Consider the following 13,815-nt stretch of genomic DNA (forward strand, 5'->3'; position numbering starts at 1 on the left):
TTTCTGCACAAATTGTTTACTTCTTGTTGTTGTTTAACTTTTGTCGTAAAATTATGTTAGTTTAGATCTTTCTTCCTTTTGTTCTTTTTTTCACATTTCTTGTTTATTTTTTTTCATTGACTGGATTTTGTGCAGTTTTTATATATGTGCAAGTAAATAAATAAATAAATAAAATTAAAAAATGTATCACCTGTTAATGAAAACAACTCAGATAAAGAAGTAAAAAAAAAATAGCAAGGCAATTTCAGATCGTGTCTATAGATTTAAAGTGACGCTGTCTGTTTGGAGAGACTGTGAAGGCAACAGAAGAGATGTGAATGTGTGACTGTGTGGGTGGAGCTGCAGGTTCAGACCTGCTTTACCAGCTCTGACTCTGTGATCGGGGAGTTGTTACAAGGATGCCACCAGTGGAAAACCATCGCAAGGAAGGAAGAAATGCAGCTAAATATAGAGCCTATTTGCTTTTTTGTTCTTCTTATTTTTATGGTATATATCTAAATGATACTTCCTCCAGAATTTTTGAGTGAGAATATTTTTATTTTTTCCCCCAAAAAAACAGCTGCTTCATAATCATGCATGCATTTGCCTGTTGTTATATTGACTTTTCTTTGTTCTTTTTATTATTTAAATACAACTCGCTTGAGGACTTCACTGGAAAGAGAGACTGAAGACTGCTTTCTTTAAGAAAAAAAACTTACTCCAAAAGTTCTCTTTATGGCTCTTCAAAAATGACAGATAACCTGAGGAACGAAAGCAACTATGGGATGTATTTTGCTGAAGCTTTTAACTCATCTGCTCTGGACCAAATCTTTCCAAACGACAGCAACATCAGCAGCATCACGACATGCCCCAACTTCACCATGGACTCGCAGGTCGTCGGAGTTGGGGTCTTTCTCTCCGCGTTTATTTCAGTGGCTATTATTGGGAACATTTTGGTCATCCTGTCTGTCGTGTGCAACAAACACTTACAAACCGTCACCAACTTCTTCATCGTCAACTTAGCCATGGCAGACCTGCTGCTGAGCATCATCGTGCTGCCCTTTTCTGCCTCTCTGGAGGTGCTCGGATGCTGGGTGTTCGGCCGCGTCTTCTGCAACATCTGGGCAGCTGTGGATGTGCTCTGCTGCACAGCATCCATCCTCAGCCTCTGCGTCATCTCTATAGACCGCTACATAGGAGTCAAACACTGCCTGAAATACCCAACTATTATGACAGAGAAGAAAGCAGTGGCTATTTTAGTGCTTGTATGGGTTTCCTCCACGGTGATCTCTGTTGGACCTCTGCTGGGATGGAAGGAAGCTCCGCCAGTGGACGACCGGATCTGCAGCATCACAGAGGAACCGGGCTACGCGCTCTTCTCCTCTCTCTTCTCTTTCTACCTGCCGCTCATGGTCATCCTCATCATGTATTTTCGGGTGTATGTGGTGGCCCGCAGGACTACTAAGAGCCTGGAAGCGGGCGTCAAGAGGGAGAGGAATAAGTCGATGGAGGTGGTGCTGAGGATCCACTGTCGCAGCGTGGTGGAGGACGCGCGTCCGAGCAGCTCCAAGAACAACAAGAACCATCCGTTCAGAAGTTCTCTGTCCGTGAGGCTGATGAAGTTCTCCAGAGAGAAGAAGGCTGCTAAAACACTCGCCATCGTGGTGGGGATGTTCATCCTGTGCTGGCTGCCCTTTTTCTTCTTTCTGCCCATGGGTATGTCTTACTATAACTTTTTATTATTATGTTTCTGCTCCCTGCTGTGTGGTCCAACATAAAGTGTTGCACTCTCTTACATTTAGGAGTAGGCTACTACAGAATATATAGAGATGTTGTAATTTCATATAAACTATGCTCCCTGTTGTTGTTCTCAAGGACATCAAACAAATTCTTGAAATTTATAGAACATTAAATTCCTTAAAGTAACCAAAGGATATGATTCAACACCTCAGCTGATGATTTGGTGAATCGTTTGCAGTAGGGGTGTAAGAAAAAAAAGAAAAAAAGAAAATAAATAAATATTTATATATATATATATATATTTGATAAAAATCGTTTGCAGTAGGGGTGTAAGAAAATATCGGAAAAAAAATCAAATATCGTGATATGTTTTGTGATACTGTATCGATTCTCAAAAACACTTTTTAATTAATAGTTTACATGCAAAGATTGTCTCAATCAATACTTTATTTAATTTGCAAAGAGATGTGTCCTCTCAAAGTAGTGCTATGATGTTGGATGTTACAGGGACTGTGATAAATGCAGATCTCACTGTTCTGATTGCATAAAAAAAGTCAACATTTTTTTACTCCGATTTTATGCATATGGCAGTGTCTTCTTTATTCTTACAGTTTTCCTAGAATTAGATTCAACGCCTTACTCACAGTATCGCAATATATTGAATCTTAACCTCTGTATTGGCAAGAATCTGCCGATACGATAGGTATCATGATACAGAGGTTAAGATTCAATATATTGCGATACTGTGAGTAAGGCGTTAAATCTAATTCTAGGAAAACTGTAAGAATAAAGAACACACTGCCAAACCCTCACCATCGTTGTGGGGATGTTCATCCTGTGTTGGCTGCCCTTTTTCTTCTTTCTGCCGATGAGTATATCTTATAATAACTGTGTGTCCAGCATAAAGTGTGCCCCCTATTGCACTCGCTTACATTTAGGAGTATAGGCTACTACAGAATAGAGATGTTGTAATTTCATATAAACTCTGTTGATAACAGAGTGACTCTGATAAATATGTCTGGTGATATCTTTAGTTGTTTTAAATTTATGACTCTTGGTAGCTATAGCAGCCTCTAATTTGCATTATAAAAAAGTGTCAGGCCACCAAGAACACCTTTATAATCTAAAGTTTAGATTCTACACTAAACCATATTGTCTGTAGTATGTTAATGGATATAATGTGATAGTTAATAGATCTCAGGAACTCTCAGGAATTTAGGGTCCTTGCTGGAAACCATCTGTCCAGCAGAAATTCCTCAGACATGCTGTTCTGCAACCTGACCCTGAACTTTCACCTCCCAGGAGGGAGTAGTTTAAAACAACAAGTCCCCTTAGGGATCAATAAAGTGTTACCCTGTTTTATGGATTCATCCGTATGGGTGTTTGCTGTGTGGTCCAGCATAAGGTGTGCCCCCTATTGTACTCTCTTACATTTAGGAGTATAGGCTACTACAGAATAGAGACGTTGTAATTTCATATAAACTATGCTCCCTGTTGTTATTCTCAAGGACATCAAACACATTTTTGAAATTTATAGGACATTAAATTCCTTAAAGTGACCGAATGTATGATTCAACACCTCAGCTGATAATGTGGTGAATCGTTTACAGTACAGGTGTAAGAAAATATGTATAAAAAAAAAAAAGAAATCAAATATCGTGATATGTTTTGTGATACTGTATCGATTCTCAAAAACACTTGAATTAATAGTTTACATGCAAAGATTGACTCAATCAATACTTTATGTCATTTGCAAAAAGATGTTTACTCTCAAAGTAGTGCTATGATGTTGGATGTTACAGGGACTGTGGTAAATGCAGATCTCCCTGTTCTGATTGCATAAAAAAGTCAACATTTTCTTATTCCGATTTTATGCATATGGCAGTATGTTCTTTATTCTTACAGTTTTCCTAGAATTAGATTTAACGCCTTACTCACAGTATCACAATATATTGAATCGTAACCTCTGTATCATGATACGTATCGTATCTCCAGATTCTTGCCAATACACAGCCCTAGTTTGCAGATTTATAAGTTATACAACTGCCAGGATTAAATCAGTAAACTACAGTTTAAGAAAACAACAAAAACATGTCCAGCAGTAAAATAGGCACAAGAGAAAACAGAAAATGACACCTGGTGGATTTCATTCACTGTTTATTCTAAGAGCTATGCCAGGAATTGATCAAAACTAAGATTGTAATAAAGAAAAACAAATATTTTGGTCAGAAAAGCAAATCTGCAACGTGACTATTAATGTGGCTTGTTGTCATGCATGCAATTTTTCTTAGAGCCCTTTTTTTCAGATGGCTAATATCACATTTTTTAGAAGAGCAGTCATAATAGATTGAAATTCTTCACTAATGAGAACTCTAAAATTAAATGCTCCCAGCATCTTGCAGTCATAACAGCTGCCCATTCCAAGTAGCTACCATTTCCAGTGAGCTTCTTATTTAGTTTCATGATCTACATATGTAGCACGGAAAGGTCAGTTATAAAACTAAATTCTACCTGGAAGTCTTGAAAATGTTAGATTATTCACACCAAAGACTAAAAATGTAGTTGTTAATGTTAAAAGCAGCTTTTAAACTGACCACAGCGTTAAAAAGGATGAGATTAGGATGAGAAATGGAGAATCACTAGATGGTTGAAAAGGCCCTTCAGTGGGGATGACCAATGCAAGTCATTATGGATTACACATAAATCAAACTGAAGTATGCAACATGCACTTACAGAAAGTAATAGCCTAGTATTGACAACACACGCGCACACACACACTTATGGTGACCTCATGAATTTTAATTCAGCGTATATTTCACATAATTGATTGTGAAAGCCATTATGAACAAATGGCAAGTGTCTTACCAGGTACAGCACTTACAGCACTCTCGTTCTGGCGCAACCTCCAGATTTATTGAATGGAATTATTACAGCAAAGCCTTCTGGGAGAAATTAAGTGGGAGCTGCTCGTCACTTTTGGTCACTCAATGGGAGTTAAAAGGGCAAGTGTATTTGTATCGAGGAGTCCAAGAGATGCAATCTCCTCTTGTGATTAGAAACTAGCAAATTTGTTAGTACAAATCAATATGCCATCACATTAGATACATTATCGTATCAGCACAACATTTCTATGCACGATCTTGTATTACACACATAGAGGCCTGAATCTGAAACATGTGTTTTGAGCTGATTTTGACAATCTCTCATATAATTTTCATTATCATATGATGCCTTTGTGATCACATTATACAGTCTGCTTTGGGGAAACGTCACCCAGGATCTCGAGTCTGAAAGAGTCCATGACTCTCGGTGTATCACTCTGCTAAAAATCAGTATTCAAAAGGAAAAACAAAACAACGAGCTCTGCCAAAAGGAATAAATATCTTAGAGAAATATGTCTGGTGATATTTTAAGTTGGTGGTTAACTGGTAGCTATAGCGGCCTCTAATTTGCATAAAAAAAGTGTCAGGCCACCAAGAACACCTTTATCATCTAAAGTTTAGATTCTACACTAAACCATATTGTCTGTAGTATGTTAATGGATATAATGTGATTGTTAATAGATCTCAGGAACTCTCAGGAATTTAGGGTCCTTGCTGGAAACCATCTGTCCAGCAGAAACCCCTCAGACATGCTGTTCTGCAACCTGACCCTAAACTTTCACCTCCCCGGAGGGAGTAGTTTAAAACAACAAGCCCCCACAGGGATCTGTAAAGTGTTACCCTGTTTTATGGATTCAAGCCTAATGCTGTTGCTGTTTGTTCCTAAATGACTGATTGACGAGAGTGGAATAGTCACATCCTATCCTAAGCGCTGCTTACCCATCCTTAGACAGATTTATGTTGGTACGTCGTTGAGACAAAACATTAATGAGTTCCCTTTTGTTGAGAGGCAGACATGTACTTTTAGCACCTCTTGTGCCAATCAGGTGCTTTCTCTGCGATGATGCAAATCTAGACGAAGAAGTCTGACTCATCTGAAGCTCCAGAGAGGAACCTGACACGATCTGCTTATATTAGTGCACCAGACTAATGAATACCAAAAAGAGAAGTAGCCTTTCACACACAGGGAATATAGAGTTAACATTTTAGTATGAATTATTCAACAATGTTATAATTGGCTGGTTTTCCTTTATTTGTTGCAGACATAAATCCAGCCAGCATAAAGGCACATGGTCATACATGTTTCAAGCCTCCAGCTATTGCAGTTAAATGTGGCCTCATTGTTTTAAAGTATATTGTACATTCTATACTAGGACTATTGAAACAATACACTTGGTCTGATGGAGATGTAATGTTTTGCAGTAAATTAAGAGAATTAGTGTCCATTAGTGTCTGAAATGTACTGAGATTAATATCATAATAAACTGTAATATTACTGCAGTTGTGCTCCGATGGATTGAAATTATTACCTTGAGTTTTATGTGGTCATCAACCTATAAAATTTACATATTTGTGTGCGTGTTAGGATGTGAGCCAGCAGATCTGAGAGGTTTAGAGAGCCAAAATGAGCACAACAGACGGGGAATTTATTCAGAGCTCAGCTTTTTACGGTTTCTTACTGTATCATCAATATACATAGAACAAAAGGCGTCAATACAAAAACAAAGGAAACTCACTGACATAGAGGAGGGGTCCCCAGCAAACCTACAAAAGGTTGAATGAATCAAAACTTGAAATACCTTTTGGTCAAAACTACATTGCTAACAGCAAGGGTAAAATTAAGCAGACAATTAAAGCTATTAAGATTGTTAGAAATATCAGTCTTTCCTTTTGGGGCATTAAGATACAATAACTCTACAACATACTATTCAAGCTACTGTTAATTTTTCTAAGGCTGGTATAAACAAAATACAAAAAGAAAACCCATTGCTTCATCTCCCATCCCAAGGTCCCACTTGGTACAGTCCACATTGGCAACACCTGGTGGAGCAAGGGGCATTCATGTTCGCGTGTTCATGAGAGCATCAGTCTCTGGAAAATTCTTTTTATTCCTTTTTTTCCCAAACATAGCATAACAAACATAACAAAACATAACACCGGTGCCATAATCATTTAATATGTACATACATATATGCACACATACACATCGCTTCCCATTCCCACACAGAGACAGGTCCAGCCTTCTTCCCACCCCTAAAGGTAAAGTTACAGAAAAAAAAACTAATAAAAAATAACTAAATAACTAAATCGTTTTTAAAATAATTTGATTAGTAAGTTAGAATTAAAAGTAATAAGTACTACAGTAGTATAGTTCATGGTGGTAGGACAGAAAATACATTTAAATAAAATAATTAATTAAATAAATGTAGAGGGAAAAAAAAGAAAAAAAGAAAACAGCACTTAGAAAATAATAATTAATAATTAAGTAAATACCCTAGACAGGTTAAGAAGATTCTATATAAGTGATCCATGGATCCCATATCCTATAGAAAAGCTGTGGGCTTCCTCTTATAGCATAGGTTATTTTTTCCAAGGGAGCACATGAATTGACCTCATTAATCCACTGAGTAATATTAGGGGGATCCTCGTGATTCCACTTAGATGTGATACATCTATTGGCAATCACGGCTGCCAACACGAGAGCATCATTCTCAATCAGGAAGTGGAGCGCAGAGGGAACAATAATTAGAAATCAAAGCAAACAAGAAACAATAAAACATACAAAATGAAGCAAATGTATTAATCAACAGAAGTTGTACTCTTAGTTGAGAGTGGTGGAGCGAGGGGTTAGTGGGATAGCGATGGGGGTCTCGGGTTAACTAGGTGAAATGTCCAAAATATAATCTGCAACCTATTGTTTTGTATGTAATTTGTTGGTGTTACAGTAGTGGTTGCAATAAGAAAATAAGTGATAAAAACACAAGTGGATCCCACTTTTAGAGGATAAACACATGTCACATAACCCAAAAACAAATATATAACTATACTGATAAATAAAGGAGCTATTCACCGGACTGGTGCGGGACTGAGTGGCGCTCCCTCACTGTTCGTTTTATACTATATAGGCTACTATATAAATCATAATAACAGGGCTGATTTGGCAGTCTGCACCTTACCAATATCAGGCTAAAAATATACTGTTATCTAATAAGTCAATAAAACAAACAAAACAAATCTAAAAGACCTTACCTGTTGTCATGGTGTTGTGGTAGTGCGTCAGAGTGGTGAATCACTTGCTGTCTGCGCTTAAGGTGATGTCATTTCATTGAGAAGAATCAGTGGAGAACATCGCCTTCCTTTTTTTCATCTTAACCTTTAACCGTGTTGAGCCAGGACTGGTTTACAGATGAGTCTTTTAACAGAAATGAAATCAGAGTAAGAGGAAGGTAGCAGATGCTACACACAGAATACTGTTCAGGCTGCAGAATAAGTTACGAAAGATAGAGAGAGGGAACTGTTTTATATTACAGTTTTTTTTGTGAGAACACCGCTGCTGAGCGAGCGGCAATATTAACGTTACTGTCGGCGTCTAGAAGCCACAGAGGTTAACAATTTAGCAAGCGGGTAACATAATGCAGGAAATGCAAAGGCATACTGACAGAGGAAAAAGATGAGGCTCTTGGGAATATCAGCATTTTTGAAGAAAAACAATATACAACTAAAATTACAATATATTTACTTATTATGTACTGAAAAATTAACTTCCATGGCCTCCACCATTTCTGACAACGTCAGCAAACACGTCACAACTCGTAAACTCTGAGCTTTTAGAAACTTTCCACTTACGAGGTCGTGAATACCACAAGAGGGGGGCGTTCATATGGACTCTTCTCGTGAACACGGTAAACACGACCCCATTTGAAGGCAACAAATGGTACAATCAAGTGTGCAGTATGTTATTGGTGGCTGATGTCAAAACAGCATGAAACCAGTACTTTGAAAATCACATACAAGCCATTTTGTATATTTCCACATGGTACTAACAGAGTTGAAATGAAAACGGACTTCTGGGTCCAGGCCGTCCAGACCTGACATTAGCACTATGTTGCCTCTGTGTCCAGGGTCAACAACTGTGTTAAATCCAAGCTGAGGTCATTGCATGTCATGCCAAAAATTGCCAAAACAAGTATGATAAAATGAGCAAAACAGCTAGGGCTTGGGTTGATAGTTAGCAGAAAGAAAACAAAACTTTTAACTCAAAACTTTTTATCTTATTAATGGTAAATTCTGTAATGTTATATGTAAGAACGCCACAATTTAATATATTTTTTTAAATGCCTTTAGGCAATTAATGTCCTAGAAAAAGTTTTAGCTGATCCCAAAGAAAGCTGATAAAGGGAATACTTAAAGTTCTCCATGGCAGGAGTTTCCATCATACCACTATTAATGACAAAGACATGGTTTGAATGAACCTTTGCACCAGCCAAGGCAGTGTTCATGCATTACATGTAGAATCAAGGTGTATATTCTACCTTATCCCCTCAGAGAAAGCATACATCACAGGAACATTTAAATCCCCTTCATATTGTTAGCAGTCTGGTTAACATAGACAAATGTGCATCAATTAAAGTCATTCATGAAATAATTTAAGTACTTAGCACTAATAAGAAAACGTCTCATCACATATTCTACTCAAGCAAAAGCATCATAAAGAGAGTTGTGTGTGCTGGGGCTTGTGGTTGAAGCGTGCTTTGTAAATATCTGTCCCCATTAATAAAATGTCACAAAATGTCAGAGCCACAGCTACCGCTGCACAATAAATCATCACAAAATAATGCTGTGAATACCCTACTGTCAGAGGGATGAAAAATGTATACAAGTAGCATAAGCATAATATAGCTGCACATACCCTTAACGCATTGTTTGTTTCAGATTTAGGTTCAGTTTAACAGTTCTGTCATCTATTGTTCCTTAAAAACATAAACCATTTAAAAAGCAAACTTTTTGTAACATTGATTTGTTAAGATCCAATTATTCCAATTAATTACTTATTAAATATGTTTAAACTGATTACATTCCAGATTGACAAAAATGGCCTACATTGCCAAAATCCAGATCTCATATTTAGCATTGCATTTAGAATACATAAGTATCGGGATAATGTACAGTGAGCCGGTCATTGTTGTGAAATAAACCCAACAGTGCGATGCAGAACCGTGACTCAAAGCTGTGGTCTGGACCTGAAGGAGTTTATTTCACAACAATGACCCACTAGCTGTACATTATCCCGCTACTTACTTAAGAAATCAATAATATGACACAAAAACGGTCCGCCAGAGTCCGACATCAGAACTTCGTCCATAGCAACGGTCTACTATAAAGAAATAACAGACCGTAAAACACTGTGATTGACCAATCAGAATTGAGTATTCTACAAAACCTTGTAATAAAAGATAAGAGAACTTCTCTAACTGTATCTAAATTTTGCTTCAACTGTTCTTGATTATGAAATATATTTTGTGAAAATGTTCTTGAATTTTGAATGGAACACTGAAAGCAGTTGAACTTATATTGTGCATTTACTGTACGTCTCCTCACAAATCCTTCTAATGGCTTCATCTACTTTCAGGTGCCTTCTTCCCGGCGCTGAAGCCATCCGAAACTGTGTTCAAGGTGGTCTTCTGGCTGGGCTACTTCAACAGCTGCATCAACCCCATGATCTACCCCTGCTCCAGCAAAGAGTTCAAGCGGGCGTTCACTCGGCTCCTCAGGTGCCGGTGTCACCAAAGACAGAGGGTCCTGCGTCGCTTCTACGACCAGAGGTGGCGGACGGCCGTCAGGGGAATGACAAGGGATCAGAGGGGAGAGACTAAGCCCGGCTACGCTGTGCACGAATCCTGTGGCAGCTCTTTGTTACACAAGGGAAAAGGGCACTCGCTAGGTTTCAAGAGATGGAGTCTCTTTCCACCACTGCAAAAATCCTCCTTCCAGCTCAAAGAGAAAGTGAACAATCTGTCGAATAAAATCAAAGGAGGGCCGGGAAAAGGAACCACACCTGCAGTGGGTCGGATTGATATAGTAGATACAGTCTCTATGGGGATTTACAACTCCTGTGAGCAGAGCAGTTATCAGTTCTATGATCTGGCAGATTGCTATGGCCTGAAAGAGACTGACATTTAGAGGGGCCACCAGAGAATCTCTTATTTATTTTTCAAAGGGCCATATTGGACCAACATGCAAGAAAGACTGTGATCGTTTTGTGTTCACAAAACTTCTGAGAATCAAAGCTTGATTAAAGCTGAGGACTGAGAATGAAGGCCTGTTCCCAGCACAAACAGGACTAATCTCAATCCCTCATCCCCATCATGTTTATTTAGATGAAACATCTTGTGAGCTACTTTTTTGGAAGTGGACACAGAAGTATAGCCAACTTCTTGGACTTACTTTGACTGCTGTCACATGGAAATACTGTGCATCGACATTACACAGCCCACAGTTGACAAGCGTGCTCACATTTAACATAAGCCTCATTTTTGCCGCTTATTTCTTTCAATTTGATATCAGACAATCTCCATGTCTTCAACTGACACTATGCGATGACTGGTGGATGCTTTGTTTGATATTCAGCTGATTTTAAACAAAACAAATAACTGTAAAGGATTTAAACAAATATTTTGAAAACTCTAACAGAGTGAAATAAAAGTTATAAGTGCAATTTTTATTGTTGCCAGAATGTCTGGATTTAATCTAATGTAATATGTCAGAATGAGTTATGATATTTCAGCTGCCATTTTTCTGTTTTGACAAGGCTTTGTAAAGATAAGAGTCCGGCTAAGAAATAAGATGCTGCACAGTATTTATTCTGAATGTTGGCATTGATATGTACACTTGTTTGAATAAAAACCCTCGTGTCTACTTGGCCCGCCTAACTACAATTTGCATTGCCAAGTGAGTGCTAATGTGAAATGAACATGCTTTTGTTTTGTACTTTCTGATGTTATGTTTGTTTATGTCAGATGAAAAGAGGAATAAAAAGGAGAGAAAACAAGTTGAGCCAATGATTCTGTTTTTCAGTTAAATTAAAATAAGGCTCCCTTGTAATTTGATTTATGATTTAAAATCTGCATCCAGCAGATGTCACTATTGTTCTGGTTGTTTTACCTCTTGCATATTTCACCTTTAAAGCTGCAGTGGGTAGAAATGGAGCAAATATGATTTTAAAAAGGTTTTTTTTATAAAACGATCACTATATCCTGACAGTAGTGCATGAAACAGGTAATCTGAAAAAAGGCATGTGCCTCTGTGTCCTCTGGTGCACCTAGTGGAATCTGCAAGATTTCACAGACCGGAGGAAAACCACCAATCGGAGCTGAGCTGGGGCCTGCCGTCTCTGAGCAGCTGTCAATCACTGTCATCAAATATGAATACTGAGGTACTGTAATGCCTATTTCTCGCCTCAAATGTTTTCAGAAACATCTTGTAGTGTACTGTTAAGCTGTAAAATGAGAAAGTTTGTGACCCGACAGCCATGTTGAGATCAGTCGAGGAAATACCAAGCACCGCCCATAGCCGGAGCTATATAAATTCAACAGGGTAGTGAGAATATGCTGACTGACAAACAAATACAAATAAAGATTTTAGGAAGAGACCAGTCACATTCACATAAGGCTGGAGCTGCCGGTAATGTAGAGAAACCGAGAGAAAGAGGGAGAGACTCTATCAGGACTAATAAATCTCAACTGCTTCCTGTTATTAGCCTCATTCCACCATGAGTTTACTCAAAGGTTTTCTTGACCCGAGGGGAAGTCAAACAGCTGAAATGTACTTTTTTCATTTGTAATCATGACCAAAAACTAATACATGACAGAAAAAAATCTCTATGAAGAGAAAGAAAGTGATGAAAATAAACAGAAAACAGTTCTTATTGGTGGACACCCACGTAAAGAACTGAAACACAAAGTGGACAAAAACATCATAAGTACTGACAGTAAAAGTTATTGCAAGAGGAATGTACTCTCAAAATCCATACATGAATGGTAGAAATATACGAATGGAAATATTCAAAACCAATGTAAAACACAAACAAATAAACATACCTTGCTGTAATGGTTTAAATGCTCTTTGTTGTGGTCTTTAACAAACGCCCTTTGAAACATTTTCCATTTATCCTCACTCACCCTTCTGTCCCTCAAAAAGAAAACAGACTTGAAACAACAACATAACTCCAAAGCTATTTTGTAAGTGGAGTGATAAAATCCACTGGTTCCCACTGCAATGTGCTGTAACACTTTCACAGTTTGCACAGTACCACAAAGCGAAAGAGCCCTCCAAACAAACAGCCACTGCCTTGACTCCTAATTGTGTACTGACTGCACTGGTGCTAGTTTAACAAAATAGACTCTGACTATGGCTTAGGGCTTATAAACTGACAGCAGATAAACATCTGAGTTCAGCATTTGCACAAAGCCGTGTGGTCCTTGACTATCTTGAGTAGGCGACTGTGCGCTCTGGGTATCTGTGTGCCTTGCAGGATTAGATTACAAAATTAAAAGGAGAGTGAGGCAATAACAGAAAATAATATATACTTTCAAGGAGTTGCTAGGACTTCCAAAAACGTACCACTCTCACTGCTCATCTTACAGCAATGTTAAACCACAAATTGAGTCACTTGTCAGTCGTGTGTTACCATGGAAACACAGACATTAGCACTATCTGAGATAGCCTGGGATTAGAGTGGTTGCGTTTTTAGCCTTTAAACTAAACCTTTTTTAGCATTTTAGCCAAAATAAGTCTACCTATATGTTTGTGTAGCTCTAGTATAACAGTATGATGAGCAAAACTAAGAGTGGCCTAAAGGATTAAAAGCAAATGTCCTCAATGTTGATCCACAAAAAATAAAGAGAGAGAGAGAGAGACTAATAAGTAAGTAAAATTACAAAGATGGCAGTACAACTGTTCTGAGTAAAGCCAGCCACAGCGTTAAATACCGAGGCTTTGTGGTTCAGTACCACCACACACGGTACCCTTTAGCGCCGGTATGAAACACACCGGGGGTTCCATTATCCAACCCATCCGCGGCTACAGTAAACGCTCCGAGAAAGTGTGCCTGGAGTGTGGTGACGTAGTTTAAAGAGCAAAAGAGACACACCAGGCAGGCGGAAGCGGAGGTGGATGGGTCCAACAAACACAAGGCTTTCATCCAGGAGACCGCTGT

At 38.3% G+C, this 13,815-nt stretch overlaps 1 protein-coding gene across 1 annotated transcript; it reads left to right on the top strand.

Annotated features, from left to right (window-relative positions):
* The first annotated feature begins 342 nt into the window (after nucleotides 1-342).
* adra1d (adrenoceptor alpha 1D) lies at nucleotides 343-11,649 on the top strand. The gene is made up of 2 exons (XM_074630012.1): nucleotides 343-1,695; nucleotides 10,231-11,649. The coding sequence occupies exons 1-2, from the start codon at nucleotides 729-731 to the stop codon at nucleotides 10,779-10,781; spliced, it is 1,518 nt and encodes a 505-aa protein (XP_074486113.1). The 5' UTR covers nucleotides 343-728; the 3' UTR covers nucleotides 10,782-11,649.
* The last annotated feature ends 2,166 nt before the right edge of the window (nucleotides 11,650-13,815 follow it).

Source organism: Sebastes fasciatus, chromosome 3 (genome assembly GCF_043250625.1).
Source record: "Sebastes fasciatus isolate fSebFas1 chromosome 3, fSebFas1.pri, whole genome shotgun sequence".
Lineage (NCBI taxonomy): Eukaryota > Metazoa > Chordata > Actinopteri > Perciformes > Sebastidae > Sebastes > Sebastes fasciatus.